General features: G+C 36.5%; 1 protein-coding gene across 1 annotated transcript in view; it reads left to right on the top strand.

Moving 5' to 3' along the window:
- KPNA3 (karyopherin subunit alpha 3) overlaps window positions 1–17,207 on the top strand; it is a 96,080-nt gene that overhangs the window by 71,144 nt on the left and 7,729 nt on the right. Inside the window, exons 7-12 of the mRNA XM_052650341.1 lie at window positions 207–292; window positions 1,154–1,240; window positions 1,601–1,770; window positions 2,867–2,911; window positions 14,476–14,607; window positions 15,524–15,652. Of these exons, the coding sequence (XP_052506301.1) occupies window positions 207–292; window positions 1,154–1,240; window positions 1,601–1,770; window positions 2,867–2,911; window positions 14,476–14,607; window positions 15,524–15,652 (649 nt within the window). The remainder of the gene's footprint in view (window positions 1–206; window positions 293–1,153; window positions 1,241–1,600; window positions 1,771–2,866; window positions 2,912–14,475; window positions 14,608–15,523; window positions 15,653–17,207) is intronic.

The following is a 17,207-nucleotide window of genomic DNA, read 5'->3' as shown; positions in this document are numbered from 1 at the left end:
GGCTAAATGTTGCAACTACCAATGAACCTAGAGAAGTGAGTTTATATTGACTGACTTTGAGAGCAAATGAGACATTCAAGTGGAGATATTCAACAGGCAGTTGGACATAATGAGGCAAAATTCAAGGACAAGGTAAAGGATAGCCATGTAATCTGTGGGTCTTAAATGGTAGTTAGGTGTCTAAAGATTTTTTTTGTTTTTTACAGCCCTTCATTACAGTTTGAAGCTGCATGGGCATTAACTAATATAGCATCAGGAACCTCCGCACAGACTCAAGCTGTTGTACAGTCTAGTAAGTAAATTAACTTATTTACTTGCTGGACCTTCTGTCATTTGCATGAAATGTGCTGAACAGGAAGACAGAGCACAGAGTAAATGGTTGCCTAGGGCTGCGGGAGAAGGTAATAGGACTTTCTGGGTATGGGATTTCTTTGGGGGGCAGTAGAAATGTTGTCAAATTAGATTGTGGTGATGACTACACAACTCTGTATAAACTGTAAGAACCTTTGAACTGTACACTTAAACAGATAAATTATATCTCAGTAATGCTATTAAAGGTTTCAGTCAATTTTAATGTAAACATTCAATAATACAGGTCGTGCAGAGATACAGCTAAAAATCCTAGAGGTGGTATACAACATACTGAAATGTTAAGAAAAAGTGATCTACCTTATACTTAGTTCTCACCTGAAATGAATAGGATACCAGTCTTTTGGAATTTGAGTTAGTTCATAAGTTATGTGTAGAATAAGAAATATGATAAATTATCTTGAAATATAAGGTAGGCTTGATATGGGTATAATCAGTTGTTTAATTGATCCCTTATCGACAACTGGAATCATATTGACTAAAGCATTCTAAGGTAGAAGCCTTGTTTTAATGAATGGCAGGAAACACGTCATGCTGTTGCTTTCATTTAATTAACGCAGTCGCAGTTCTAGATACTGTCAGTAAGTGTTGCTTGAGACTGGGAAAACACTGAAATGTAGCATATTTAGGGTAAAGGTATTTGCTACATTTATTTATTCACTGAACTTTAATTGAGCAACTCTAGTGTACCAAACTCTGTGTATATTTCATCAACTTATTTAGGCTGAAACCTGTGAACTCTTCAACATTTTGCAGTATAAATATTAGTTTTTCTTTATTATAGATGCCGTACCTCTTTTTCTAAGACTTCTCCATTCACCACATCAGAATGTTTGTGAACAAGCAGTATGGGCTTTGGGAAACATTATAGGTAAGTTGAAATTAGGTTTTAAAACACTCCAATTAAGTATCTTAATTAACTTTTTTCCTACATTGGCCATTACATACTATGTTTCCTCTAATTTTAATGTGGGTTGACTTATCTTCTTGCTTCATAAATATTAACTTAAGATTGTACCTCTTTAGATGGATATGCAATTTGTTATCCAGGACTGGTAGGTTAAATTTGTGTTCCCCAAATCAGAATCTGGAGAAATAGCAACACTTGATGCCCTTGACTGATGTTGAGGAAACATAGAACATCAGTGTCCCAACATGAGCCATTGCATACATTTCAGACTTTCTCATCCTGAATGTAATTTTTTTTTAAATACAATTTTCATTTCTGTAGGTGATGGTCCTCAATGTAGAGATTATGTCATATCACTGGGAGTTGTCAAACCTCTTCTGTCCTTCATCAATCCCTCCATTCCCATCACCTTCCTTCGGAACGTCACATGGGTCATTGTCAATCTCTGCAGGAATAAGGACCCCCCACCGCCTATGGAGACAGTTCAGGAGGTAAATGAAGAATTGCAAAGGCCAGATGGTATATTTTCCCTATGTTTATGCTTTAGGTTTTCATGTACAGGGAATGAAATAACGCATATACTGATTTCATTGCAGGTATGAGATATTTAAGTAATGTATCATAACTTAATTTTTGACTTCTGTGAAATAAAAGTTGAGACTTGTGGCACCTGACCAAATACAGTCCACCTTAATTTAAGAAACCATAAATTCAAGCAGAAAACAACAAAAGAAGAAAATAAAATCTCAGTTTTATCACTACATTGAGTTGTTGATTTAACACTAAAAAATAAGGGATGGCTGCTGATAAAACTAGTGTACTTATATGCAAATGTTCTAGAGTTAGATTGCTGTGTTAAATCTGCTAATTAAAGCAAAGTAAAATCTTTGCTCTTTACATCTGATTGGTAGATGGATCTGAGTATTTTAAGTTTTATAAAATCCTATGTAACCTTTAATCACTTGACTGTATAGAGAAATGTTGACTGTGAATCTGTAATCTTTATGATTGGCATCATTCACCATCTTCTGCCACCTCTTGCCTATATGGAAAGGGTACTTAGTGATTCCCCCCACGCCCTCACAGATTTAAAGAAAAGATTTGAAATGTCTACATTCAACAGACTTTATACTGGTCCTACTTCTCTTGACTAAATCTGAGGTCAAAAACTTTAATTTGACTCAAGTAGTTCATTAAATAAAATCTTAGTTTTAAGCAGGTAAGTGGGACAGTGAGATCAGTTTTAAGAATGGCTTTTTAAAAATAACTATATACTTGCATCTCCACTGTTTGCAGTAGACATATGTCATAAAGAAGGTTATTGAAAACAAATGTTTTTCCTTGAAGGTACATTAATCTCTGTCAGACTTACTTGACTATTTTAATTAAACATCTGAAATATTTTTTGGTGTTTCAGATTGAATTTATTGTATTTTAATTTTCCTAATAGAGATTCAAAAAACTCAATGTTATTTTTCTTGCCCTCAAATAGTATTTACTGCTTTTTTAAAAAATCACAGTTACTCGTTTTTGCAAAGACATGTTTGTCCACTCTAGAGTTATTTATCATTTGTTTTCTTTCCTCAGATTTTGCCAGCATTATGTGTCCTCATATACCATACAGATATAAACGTAAGTAAAGCAGAACCTTAGTTTTGGAATTTGGCTCTTAATGAGACTGAAAGGGTTATTTTATTCTTATGCTTTTAGTAAATGTCACCATATATCTTAATAATTTGTCAAGCTTCCACAATGTATGTGGAAGAAATGTATGTTCTGTTTTCAGAAATAGGATTAAGGTTAAACTGAGTTTATATCTTAAATCATTCAGATAATAAAAATACTAACATTGGAGAAATTATCACATATGCAGTTAATTTAGTTATTTATATCATAATAGTATTTTTAAGTATCAATATTTATAGAGTGGTAAGAGCTTTATAAAGCTCCTTCGTACTTTAAAAAATTTTTTTATTTGATTTTTGTAATTGGTAGTCTAGATATTATTATCCTCATTTTAAAGAATAAGAAACAGCCTCAGGGAAAGGTTAAGTGATTTATTCAAAGTAGCAGAGCTTATAAGGGTCAGTGTCCATATTTAAAACTGAGATCTTCTGATGACAGATCTTGTTTACTTCCTATGAAACTGTACTAACTCCTAGGCTATAACCTTTTGAGGTATAGTATTGAAGAATATCAAGTATCGCTTTAAATGCAAAGGTATCTTTAGATTATTTGTTCATTATATGAGGTTTAGTTAAGCACTTACTGTATATATTCTGGCACAGTTTGTTTCAGGCAATCTGAGAATTCTGATTGTAGCAAGACTGAATGCCAATTCTTCCCCAAAGTAAAACAATGGATAAATTTTAGACAATTCAGAACCGACTCTAATGTTCATCCAGCGTGAATTTGGCTTCTAATATTTCACTTAAGATCTCTTCCGATTTGTATGTTTGTGTTTTTGTGTATCTTTGTTTACACATAATATTTATGTGTGTGGGTGTCAGAATTATGTGTGATTTATCATTGAGATGAAGAAAATACATCTTGGTTAACATTTCTCAAGAAGCAATATATAGTTCCTATATAAGTACTGAACCACACATTTCCCTAGTTAATTTTAGGACTTTAAGTTCTTAGGAAGGAATCTTTTAAAGGTACCTGATGTAACTTTTTATTTGTGAAGTGTTAGCCTGAACTGTCATAACAATTAAGTGAATCCTGTTTAGTTATATACTGTCCTGTTTTCAAAATGGACATAAAAGTGACTTAGCAATAGACATAAGATAATAAATACCTTAGAAGAAAGGAGGAGGTATAATTATTTTTAAAAGTGTATTTGTTGTTACTGCTAAGCTTAGTCCAAGCTTTCTGAAAGCCAAAATTAAAAGGAAAATAACCAAGATATCTGGTCCCATCACTTCATGGGAAATAGATGGGGAAACAGTGGAAACAGTGTCAGACTTTATTTTTTGGGGCTCCAAAATCACTGCAGATGGTGATTGCAGCCATGAAATTAAAAGACGCTTACTCCTTGGAAGAAAAGTTATGACCAACCTAGATGTCAGCATTAGCAGCAGGTAAAAAGAGTGAACGAAATGGGCTTTTGTCAGTTGCTTGCTGTACTAAATCTATTTCTGTAATCTCCTTTGATCTTACCAGCACCCTTATGAGATAAATTTTGTTCTCTTATTTTACTAGTAAGGAAATTGAAACTCAGTGAAGTAAAATAACCTAACTAAGGGTCATACGATAAAAGCCATGGCTGAAAATTAAAGCCGAGTCAACGCCTATGCTGTTTTGTACCATGATCACATAATGATACAATATGTGTGCAAACAAATAAGAAAAGAAAACAGAGAAATCACCAAAACGCGCATGTTATCAAATTATCAAAGCACATGTTCTCTTTGGCAACCGGAAAGCTTCACTGAGAAAGTAACATTTGAAATAAGCATTATAAGAAAGATGGTGGTGGAACTGTTGTTAGAGGTGAAAAAAGATGATTATGTTAATAGCATTTATTAACGGTTTCAAGTGTGCCAGGCACTGTTTTTTTAGCACTTTTGCATATATTAACTCATTTATTCCTTAGAAAAATCGTGTGATTGGTTACTGAAATTGTCTTCATGTTACAAATATGGTAAAAAAAAAAAAAAAGCCAGCTAACTAATTTGTGTGTAGTCGTACAACTAGGATGAGAAGGATTTTGTCAAGTTGAAAAAGTTGTTTCAGGTACCAGAGGAACTATGTTAAGAATTCAAGAGAATACAGGAGGATGTGGAGAATCCAGGTGGTTAATAAACCGAAACATTTGCTGGGGAGTTAAATTACAGGGGTTTGTATCCTGTGTTAAGGAGTTTGGACTTCTCTTGTAATCAGTGCAGAGTCACTAAGATTTCTCAATATGAACATATCACTCCTCTATTTGAAAATCTTAGTGACTCTGCACTGATTACAAGAGAAGTCCAAACTCCTTAACACAGGATACAAACCCCTGTAATTTAACTCCCCAGCAAATAATCCAGAGCCAGACATCTTGGAATGTGAAGTCAAGTGGGCCTTAGAAAGCATCACTACGAACAAAGCTAGTGGAGGTGATGGAATTCCAGTTGAGCTGTTTCAAATCCTGAAAGATGATGCTGTGAAAGTGCTGCACTCAATATGCCAGCAAATTTGGAAAACTCAGCAGTGGCCACAGGACTGGAAAAGGTCAGTTTTCGTTCCAGTTCCAAAGAAAGGCAATGCCAAAGAATGCTCAAACTACCACACAATTGCACTCATCTCACATGCTAGTAAAGTAATGCCCAAAATTCTCCAAGCCAGGCTTCAGCAATACATGAACCGTGAACTCCCTGATGTTCAAGCTGGTTTTAGAAAAGGCAGAGGAACCAGAGATCAAATTGCCAACATCTGCTGGATCATGGAAAAAGCAAGAGAGTTTCAGAAAAACATCTATTTCTGCTTTATTGACTATGCCAAAACCTTTGACTGTGTGGATCACAATGAACTGTGGAAAATTCTGCAAGAGATGGGAATACCAGACCACCTAACCTGCCTCTTGAGAAATCTGTATGCAGGTCAGGAAGCAACAGTTAGAACTGGACATGGAACAACAGACTGGTTCCAAATAGGAAAAGGAGTACGTCAAGGCTGTATATTGTCACCCTGCTTATTTAACTTATATGCAGAGTACATCATGAGAAACGCTGGACTGGAAGAAACACAAGCTGGAATCAAGATTGCCAGGAGAAATATCAGTAACCTCAGATATGCAGATGACACCACCCTTATGGCAGAAAGTGAAGAGGAACTCAGAAACCTCTTGATGAAAGTGAAAGAGGAGAGCGAAAAAGTTGGCTTAAAGCTCAACATTCAGAAAACGAAGATCATGGCATCCGGTCCCATCACTTCTTGGGAAATAGATGGGGAAACAGTGGAAACAGTGTCAGACTTTATTTTTTTGGGCTCCAAAATCAGTGCAGATGGTGATTGCAGCCATGAAATTAAAAGACGCTTACTCCTTGGAAGAAAAGTTGTGACCAACCTAGATAGTATATTCCAAAGCAGAGACATTACTTTGCCAACTAAGGTCCGTCTAGTCAAGGCTATGATTTTTCCTGTGGTCGTGTATGGATGTGAGAGTTGGACTGTGAAGAAGGCTGAGCGCCGAAGAATTGATGCTTTTGAACTGTGGTGTTGGAGAAGACTCTTGAGAGTCCCTTGGACTGCAAGGAGATCCAACCAGTCCATTCTGAAGGAGATCAACCTTGGGATTTCTTTGGAAGGAATGATGCCAAAGCTGAAACTCCAGTACTTTGGCCACCTCATGCGAAGAGTTGACTCATTGGAAAAGACTCTGATGCTGGGAGGGATTGGGGCCAGGAGGAGAAGGGGACGACAGAGGTTGAGATGGCTGGATGGCATTACGGACTCGATGGATGTGAGTCTGAGTGAACTCCGGGAGTTGGTGATGGACAGGGAGGCCTGGCGTGCTGCGATTCATGGGGTTGCAAAGAGTCGGACACGACTGAGCAACTGAACTGAACTGATGTTCATATTGGAGAAGGCAATGGCACTCCACTCCAGTACTCTTGCCTGGAAAATCCCATGGATGGGGGGAGCCTGGTAGGCTGCAGTCCATGGGGTCGCTAAGAGTCGGACGCGACTGAGCAACTTCACTTTCACTTTTCACTTTCATGCATTGGAGAAGGAAATGGCAACCCACTCCAGTGTTCTTGCCTGGAGAATTCCAGGAATGGGGGAGCCTGGTGGGCTGCCGTCTATGGGGTCGCACAGAGTCGGACACGACTGAAGCGACTTAGCAGCAGCATGTTCACGTCTGTTATAGTCAGATAATTTGAAAGAGGTAAGGAGGATCTGGAATAGGGCAAGTTTGAACATAACCTGGCCTTTTTTGCTATCATAGTAGGTTTGAGGAACTTGATGAGGGTATCAACCCAAAGAAGTAATGGGTAGGAAGATAAAGTGAGTAGAACCTCAAGAGGAAAGAATCAAAGAGGAGAAGTGAAAAAGTAAAAGAATAGCATTAAAGTAAAGACTTCATTTATGAGACAGTCATTTGTGAGACTGCTGGAGAGGCTTTGTTGGGGTGTAGAGAGAAATAGCTTATGGACATTAATATGCTTATATGACATTAGAAAAGCTCCGTACTGACTCAGAACTAAAGAAGAAATCTGGACTGATTCAGGTCAATCTGTGTTCATTTTCTTTCTAGTTACTGTTCTTAGAGTCAACATGCAGTTGCAGTGATTCTGTAGCATTTGGTTTTCCTGTCCTTTTTGAAGTTACTCATCCGTGGTTTGATATGCCCAGACAGTTTTGAGTGTTACCTAACATTTGATACAAATGTACCTTGCTTTGCTGCTGGTACAAATGAAATCAGTCAGTTGTGGCAGATTGGTTTTATGCTGAGACTTGATGGGTAGTGACACCTGATGATATGTCAGGAGTCCCCGAGACCACCTTCAAGTTCAGTGATTTGCTAGAAGGAATCATTGAAAAGCTTCTACCCTCATGCTTATAATTTATAGCAAAAGAATACAGATTTGTTTAGGGAAAACTGTCTTTTCCCTCCTGTGTAGGTGAAAACCCCATCTCTTCCCTGTGGGTCTCTCTCCTATGTGTCTTCTTTACTGCACACACAGAACACTTCACTTCTCATACTTCTGGTCACCAGATGTTTTGCAGTAGGGATTTGGGGGAGGTTCCCCACAACACCAAGTGAGTATCTGCAATACACTGGATGTCCTACAGTTTAATTCAGTTCTAGCACTAACCAGAGATAGAGTCAGATCTCACAGGTCAAGGACTCAGTCCCACGTGGTGGCCACCTCTTCCCCTAACCCACAGGCACACTTCAGTTGCCAGTCACAAAGTCAGACCGGTGCTTCTGACCAACCAGCTTTAAACTGGAGGTTTAATGAATAGAACCAAGACCCCCTCCTCAGGTTCTATTAATTTGCTAAAGCAGTTCAAAGAACTTAGGTACCAGTTATATTTACTAGTTTGTTAAAGGATGAACCTCTGTACAGTCATCAAAAACAAGACCAGAAGCTGACTGTGGCTTAGATCATTAGCTCCTTATTGCAAAATTCAGACTTAATTTGAAGAAAGTAGGGAAAACCACTATACCATTCAGGTATGTCCTAAATCAGACCCCTTATGATTATACAGTAGAAGTGGCAAATAGATGTAAGGGATTAGATCTGATAGAGTGCCTGAAGAACTGTGGACAGAGGTTTATAATATTGTACAGGAGATAGTGATCAAAACCATTCCCAAGAAAAAGAAATGCAATGAAGCAAAATGATCATCTGAGGAGGCCTTACAAATAGCTGAGAAAAGAAGAGAAGCAAAAGGCAAAGGAGAAGGGGCAAGATATACCCAGTTGAATGTAGAGTTCCAAAGACTAGCAAAGAGAGATAAGAAAGCTTTCTTAAGTGAACAAAGCAAAGAAATAGGAAAACAATAGAATGGGAAAGACTAGAGATATCTTCAAGAAAATTGGAGATAGCAAGGGAACATTTCATGCAAAGATGGGAATGATAAAGGACAGAAACAGCAAGGACCTAATAGAAGCAGAAGAGATTAAAAAGAGGTGGCAAGAATACATAGAACTATACAAAAAAGGTCTTTAAAAATAATTAAAATACCTCAGGATTGCTGAAGACTTCACTGGCACATGATTAATCTGATTAGTAGCTGAAAGGAAGAGAGTATAGTCATTGACTGTTAGTGACTGTAAAAGCCAGGCATTTAACCATAGAAATCTAGAAAATTGAGGGGTAAAAAAAGAATATTAGATGGAGGAGCTGTAGAATAGCAGAAGCAGTTCAGATGGGAAAAGGCAATGAAAGGTACAATTACAAATACTAAAGCAGCTGTTAGCCTGCTTACGTAGGTGAAGAAAGCAAACTACTGAAAACAAAAGAAACTTGAATAGTCTGATAATCTTGTGCTGTGAATTCAAATTTTTAAAGCATTTTAAAAATGAGATTTTCATTGAAGGTCCAGTGTATTATCAAAAAGAAAAAGGGCGACTAGAAGAGTCTGTGGAGAAGGCAATGGCACCCCACTCCAGTACTCTTGCCTGGAAAATCCCATGGACAGAAGAGCCTGGAAGGTTGCAGTCCACAGGGTCGCTGAGGGTTGGACACGACTGAGCGACTTCACTTCACTTTTCACTTTCACACATTGGAGAAGGAGATGGCAACCCACTCCAGTGTTCTTGCCTGGAGAATCCCAGGGACGGGGGAGCCTGGTGGGCTGCCGTCTATGGGGTCGCACAGAGTCGGACACGACTGAAGCAAATTAGCAGCAGCAGCAGCAGTAGAAGAGTCTGCAGTTTCAGGGGACCTGAGACCTAGCTGTAACTTACTTTCTCCCACTAGCCTCTAAATGTTGTCATGAGATTCCACCGAAAACCTTGAATTGATTTCAGCTTAGAAACCTTAAATATTTCATTTTTCTAATCTACTGTGTATTAGGGAAAAAAAAGATTTTCTGCTAATAGAAGGGGGCTATAATGGAGGGGGCAAAGTTAGATTTCATTTAGCAACGTCCTAAAACATCACAGGCCAAGGCAATCAGTATTGTTATGCACAGTATTCCATTTTGTGGCTAAGGTTTATTCAAACATCCTGCTTGGGGTAGGCAATTAGTCCATTTCTTGAATTTTGCAAATATGAATAATAGAGCAGGGATTAATCTTGTGTATTTTCATATTGCTGGAGGTGTATTTCAGAGTAAATTCCTAGAATCAGGAAAGCTAGATCAGAGTGAATGCACTGTAATTTTTGTTACGCACTACCAAATACCCTGCATAAGGGCGCTTCCGTTTGCATTCTCAGCAGAAATACATAAAAGTGACTTTCTCCTTAGCCTTGCCCACGGAATGTACTGTCACATTTTAAATTTTTGTCAGTCTGAGAAACTGTATTTCATTTTTAGTATGTGTTTCACTTTTTGTAAGTGAAGTTGAACTTGATTTTGTTGAAGAGCCATTTTTGCATCTTTTCAAAGAGCCTGTTTATCTTTTATTGCTCATTTTTTATCAAATTTTTGGTCCCTTTTTCTTAGATTATAAGAGCTCTTTATGTTTTAAGGACGTTAGCTCTTTACTTTTGATATATATTTCAAAAATTTTCCTAATTTGTCCTTTGTCTTTGATACATTTTGCCATGCAGATTTTTTCTTTTTATATAGTCAAATTTATCAGCCATTCCTTTTGTTGATTTAGATTCCTCAGTTACAGATGTTTGATCATGTTAAGGAAATGTCCATAAAATCCCATTTTGAGTGTTGACCTCAGAAATGAGTGTTGGAATTTTTCAGTGTCTATGAAGATGATTATATGATTTTCTGTTTAAATCTATTAATATGACATAGATAGATGTTCCTAAAATTGAATCATCCTTGCATTCCTTGAGTAATTCCACTTGATTATATTATTTTCTTAAGGTAGTATGGGCTCCTGTTCACTAATATTTTATTCATAATTTTTATATCACTATTTACCTGTATGATATTGGTCCACAGCTTTTTTAATGGTGTCTTCATTAGGTATTAATATTATATTTTTACCACATTTAAAAAACATTATTCTTCATTTATTTTCTGTGCTCGGCCTGGAGTCGGTCTGTCTGAATTTGGCAGATTTGGTCGCTTTTCCCATTGAAGCCTTTTGGGTCTGGATACTTTGTGGGATTAGTTCCTTGATAATGTTCTCTGGCTATTGAAATGGGCTTAAGTTCTCTTGTCTCTGCTGCGGTCAGTTTTTTGTAAGCTGTTGTCCTAGGAAATTATTCATTTCTTCTCAGTTTTCAACTCTGCTTGCATGTAAGTATGCAGAATAATTGTAAGATTTTTTTGAGGGGTTTAATTTACTGTTTCAAGGTTTATTTTCTTCATAATTTCTTATTTTGTACATTTGTGCTCCCTCCACCACTTTCTCTAATTAAGTTAACAAGAACTTTTCAAAGTTTTTTCAAAGAATCAGGATTCCAGTTTTTTAATTAGATCTGTGGTTTTTCCTGTTCTTTACTTCATTTCTTTCTACTTTTGTATTTGTTGTTTCTTTTTGCTTTCTTTTGGTTTACTCTGTTCTTTTTCTAGCTTTTTATTTGGAGTCGATTTTCTTTCTTTTTAAGTTCTGTCGTATACTTTTTAAGGCTGTGAACTTGCCTTTGAACACTGCTTTACATAAATCCCATAGCTTCTGATACATGGTATTTTCATTATAATAGTCTAGAAAGTTTTTTGTATTTTTTAATCTAAGAGTCAGACTCTTAAATTTCCATACTGTATTTCATATTTATTAATATCCAATTTTATTGCCTTATAATAGTTTTATAGTATTTCTGCTTTATGTAATTGATGTTTACTTTGGACCTAATTTTTTTGTGCCCCGTCTACATGTTATATTATCTATTATCAAGGTTTGAATTTCAGTATATATTTATAAAATCTGTATCCTCATTTTTTTGTCTACTTGACCTCATACTGACAACAGTGTGTAAAAAATCTTTCATCAGTATATTTTTATTTTTTCTTGAATCTTTTTAGTTTCTCCTTTATAGTGATATTTACAGGGTTATTTGGCAAACAGATGTCTTTAACAGTTATATCTTCATTGTAAATTGTGGGATTTTTAGCTTTATAAAGTAGCCTTCTTTATTCTTTGTAATGATTTGAAGAATGAATTATACTGGTCAGCTAATAGGCTTGCAGTCTCAGCTTTCTTATAATTTACTTGGTGTGCCTTTGCTTGTCCCTTTATTTTTAGCCTTTCTGAATGACTTAGGTGTGTCTCTTGTATACAGTATAGAATTGGGTTTGTTTTAGGATCCAATTTGAAAATCTTTTTCTTGTTACAGGTGAGTTAAGCCTGTTCATGTTTGGTTTCAACTCTGTCCTGTTACTTTGAGTTACAATTTCTGTGTTTTATTTTCTACTTAGTGTTCTTCTCTCTTTTAAAAATTTCTTTTGGTATTTAGGAATGTTTGCTTTTCTTACAATGTTACCTTTATACTTAAACCTTTTATAATGCCTTTTTTTTTTTTTTAACTGTCTGGTTTGACAGGTTTCAGTGGTATTTTTTGACTCCTGTCTTTACCCATAGAATAAGTGACTAGCTTATTCTAGTTTCACTTTTCTCTCACCTCATTCTCCCATTTTTGAATATAGGTTTGTGTCTTTTGCCTAATTTGGGAAGTTTTCTGTCATTATTTCTTCAGCTACTTTTTCAGCTTCACCTCTTTCTGAAACTCTACTGACATAAATGTAACATCTTTTGTTACTCATCCTACAAGTTCCTAAAGCTCTCTTCATTCTTTGCCATCTTCCCCTTCCCCCCCACCCCCACCCCATGGATGATTTATATTGATCTGTCTTTGAGTTAGTTGATTTCTTTTCTCTTACCCATTTACTTCCAATGAGTTTTAAATTTTGATTATTGAGTTTGTTAATTTTAAAATCCATTTGATTCTTCCTTATGTCTCCTTTTTATTTGCTGAGATTTTCTATATTTTGTTTCAGATGTGTTCACAATTGCTTGGTGAAGAATTTTTATGACAGTTACTTTGAAACTCTTGTCAGATAGTTCCAACATCTGCCTCATTCAGTATTGGCGCCTGTTGACCACCTTTTCCCTTTGCAGTTTAGATGATCCTGGTTCTTGATATGATGAGTTATTTTCAGCTGTAGCCCACATTTTGGGTGTTGTTACGAGACTCTGATTTCTATTTAAATCTTGCTACCTGTTAATGCCAGACTGAGGAGTAGACGAGCTCTGCTCCACACAGCATCTGCTCACACCCTCCAGTAAGGAGGCCTTCCTTGTGGGGTAGGATGGTAGACGGATGCAACTCTCGGGCATACCTTCTGTCCTCTCATTTTTGAAGTTGCAATATTTCTATTTTTCTGAAACATATATCTTTTTAAAAGTATTCTTCCACTCTTACCTTCCCGTTTGTGTTCATCTTTGATCTACAATGAAATATTTCTTCACTTATCTCTTGGTTGAAAGAAGCTCATCCTCTGGTAAGGGTGTTAGCAGATTTTTCTGTAAAGAACTGATAGTAAATATTATAGCCTTTTTTGAGCCACATGGTCTCTGTCCCACTAATGTGGAGTAGCAAAGGATATGTTACTATAAGCTCTTCACTCCTCTCTCCTCTTCTCTGAAGTCTCACATAAGCTTAAGGCAGGAGGTCCAGACAAAGGATAGAATTCAGTTTTTTCTCTTCTTACAGGTATTTTGACATTTGTAGCATTCTCAGACTCCTAGTAATGTTGAAGGTGTGGGCTATGTGTGGTTTTACCTGCCCTTATTAAATAGTACACTTTTTTGAAGGATACATGGAGAGATTTTAATTGAGACGGCAGTATTTATTTTAGAGCAACAAACGTCTTATAGTAAGAAACATCTCTGGATTTCACATGAGATCAGACCTGTGCTTACATTCCTCTGTCAAGACACCAAGGAAAACTGCTTATAAGCTCTCTGACTTTGAATGAGTCAACAAACCTGAGCTGGGTTTTTGTTTATTATTTGCAAAGTTAGACGGGTGTAGTGTATGGTTTATACTGTGTGCTCTTCTGCTGGAACATTTTTCAAGAGATTTGCAAATAATTAACTTTTTTTCCCTAAAGTTAAAATGCCAAGTCATTTGTCTGTTTAATAGTCTGAAAAATTACATTGTTAAACATGTTTGAAAACTACAAACATGGATAAATGATCTTTGGGGCTTTTCTAGACTTGAAGCAGCATGGCATACTGGTTTTATTCTGTATATAAAGTATTTCCTTATGATTATTGGGTATTCAGTGTATGGGAGCAGGAAGAATTCCTTTTCTGCCTATTTTTAAGTTTGTCTACTTAATACGTAGATGTGGAAGTTGGGGTAGAAGTTGGCCCAGACTTCTGTGTCTCATTTTTGTGAAGAGTGACCTGAGATAGCCATTGAGAGAGTTTTACCTTGTATCAGCTTAGCAGATATTTTTGCTGCCAAGCTAAAACAAAATTTAATTACTTTTTATGTCACCATCTCCTAAGTGTGTTATGTATCTTAAGCATTCAAACAAATATATATTATATATATATATATATATTTTTTTTTTTTTTTTTCAAACAAATATATTGAGTGGCCATTCTTTTTTATTTCCTGCAGATTCTCGTGGACACTGTTTGGGCATTGTCATACCTGACAGATGGAGGTAATGAGCAGATACAGATGGTTATTGATTCAGGGGTTGTGCCGTTCCTTGTGCCCCTTCTGAGCCACCAGGAAGTGAAAGTTCAAGTAAGTATTAAGCATTTTTCTTACTTGTATAAAATTTGTACTTGCTATAACCAGTTAACTTATACAACCAGGCTTCAGTTCTATCTGTATGCACATTTCTTGAGTATTTCTTCTGCTATTTTACTGAATCTGATTTTGTTGATTTCTAAATCTTTATCTCATCCAGATTCTTTGCTGAGTTTCAGACTCATATAGCCAATTGTCTTTGAGTCCTTAGACATAATTGCCAAGAACCTCCTTCAGCAATACTCTATTATTATTTCAAGCAGGCAAAAATGAACATACCGTCTTCTCCCACAAACCCACTCCTCTTCATATATCCCCTATTAATGGACAGCATAGTCCAAGCTAGGAACCTTGGTATTCCTCCTCTTATCTCTGCTGTATTTCAGAACCCTGTTAGTCCTTACTATATAGCTTTCACATCTGTCTCCTTGTATGTAGAGCCACTCATTTAGTTCAAGGTTTATTTTCTTTTCTCTGGATAACTGCATTTCTTTCTCTTCCTCTCTCTCTCTGATTTCTCATCACGTCACTGATGGATCTGTTCATCCCACTTCTGCCAAAATGACTTTAGATAGAAATCTGTACCCATTCCAGGCCTGTATTAAAATCTTTCCGTGGTGCCAGTTTACTAATAGATAAAAATAGCTATGAAAAAAAAGGACCTTTACATTTTATTTTAATCTTTTCTCCAACAGTTTTTCACATAATTTTTCCTGTATAATTCCAGTTTTCACAAGACTGTTGTTTAAAATTCAGAATTGCTTCTCAGTTCTATAAAATGCTTTGTGTAAGCATGCAGTAAGTTTCAATCATTCACTGCTTGCATTTTTACATTTTCTCAGGATTATAAAAAACATAGAATCAGATTCATCATAAACAAATTTATGGAAAATATTTTATCCCCACCCAGACAGCAGCACTCAGAGCGGTTGGCAACATAGTGACAGGCACAGATGAACAGACCCAGGTTGTTCTCAACTGCGATGTCCTGTCACACTTCCCAAACCTCTTATCACACCCAAAAGAGAAGATAAATAAGGTAAGGCATATAACAGCCCCGTCAGTGCACTTCTTTCTCTTTGTATATCTCATTTTTAACTACCTTCTTGTTTCGATTACTTTTCGTTTGTGATTCTCTTCAAACACTCTGGTTAATTTCAGATCACCTCTGCAGTTCTTTTCTTTCAGTTCTTAATTGCCTGCTATAAGTGCTGCCATGATCATCACAGAATAAAATTATTTTCCTTTTAACCAGTGTTTTTATTTCAATATATTGAGCAGTAGCAGTGATCAACAAATTAGTAGCCACTAGGTGGAAAGAACATGTGAATTTTCCATTGGGTGGCTATTATCTTTTTTTTGCTGGTGTTTTTTAATAAACAAATAGATCATAATTTAATCTTCCTACAGAATTAGATTGAATGTAAAACTACAGTGCCTAAATTAAAGGACCATTAAAATTGTTTTCTGTTTGGTTTTTGTTTTTTTAATATTTTAAGCTTACAATATAAACTTACTGTTAAACATGTGCTGAAGTACTTTAGTCTTCTTGTCTAGCTTATTTCACAATTCATGTTTTCAACATTCATCCATGTTGGAGTTTGTATCAAAACTTCATTCCCTTTTATTGCTGAATAGATACTGCATTGTACCTATATACCGTATTTTGTTTATACATTCATTTGTGGATGTACACTTTTGGATTGTTTCTGCCTTTTCGTTCTTGTGAATAATAATACTGCTGTGAACATTGGTTTCCGTCCTTGCTTTCAGTTCCTTTGGGTGTATATCTTTATGAGTAGAATTGGTCCAGTCATATGGTAATTGCATGTTTAGCTTGTTGAAGAACTGTCAAGCTTCTTTCCATAGCAGTTGCACTGTTTTACATTCCTGTAAGCAGTGTTATGAAGGTTCTAGTCTTGTTTTATATAGGTATTATTTGTTCATTTATTTGACTGTGCCAGGTCTTAGTTGCAGCAGGTGGGATCTTCAGTCTTCATTAGAGCATGCGGGATTGTTCATTGTGGCATGTGAAATCTGGTTCCCTGACCAGGGATCAAATCCAGGCCCCCTGCATTGGGAGGGCAGGGAGTCTTAGCCCCTGGACCACGAGGAAAGTCCCTCCAATTCCTTTTTTTAATTATTATTGTAGCCATCCTAGTACTGTGAAGGTAGGGTCTGCTTGTTTCGATTTGCATATAGTGTATTACAGTTTTATCTGCCTGAAATGCCACCATCCTCAGACTAACAAAACTGCTTATTTCTTCTTTGTCATAACTATATTTATATAGTTCCTTGACTAAAATTTGATAGTTGGATTTTTACAGAAAAGTCTGTTGTCAGAAATCAGATTTTGTAGGTGCTTTTGTTCCAGTGAGCTGCTCTGGTGGCTAAGGTGATAAAGAGTCTGTCTGCGATACAGAAGACCTGGGTTTGATCCCTGGGTCGAGAAGATCCCCTGAAGAAGGGATCTTCTGAAGAATGGCTACCCACTCCAGGATTCTCGCCTGGAGAATCCCATGGACAGAGGAGCCTGGTGGGCTACAGTCCATGGGATCACAGAGTTGGACACGACTGAGCAACTAACACTTTCA

The sequence above is a fragment of the Budorcas taxicolor genome, chromosome 12, assembly GCF_023091745.1.
Source record: "Budorcas taxicolor isolate Tak-1 chromosome 12, Takin1.1, whole genome shotgun sequence".
Lineage (NCBI taxonomy): Eukaryota > Metazoa > Chordata > Mammalia > Artiodactyla > Bovidae > Budorcas > Budorcas taxicolor.
The sequence above is the reverse complement of the archived record's forward strand: the minus strand, read 5'-3'. Positions and strand labels throughout refer to the sequence as shown.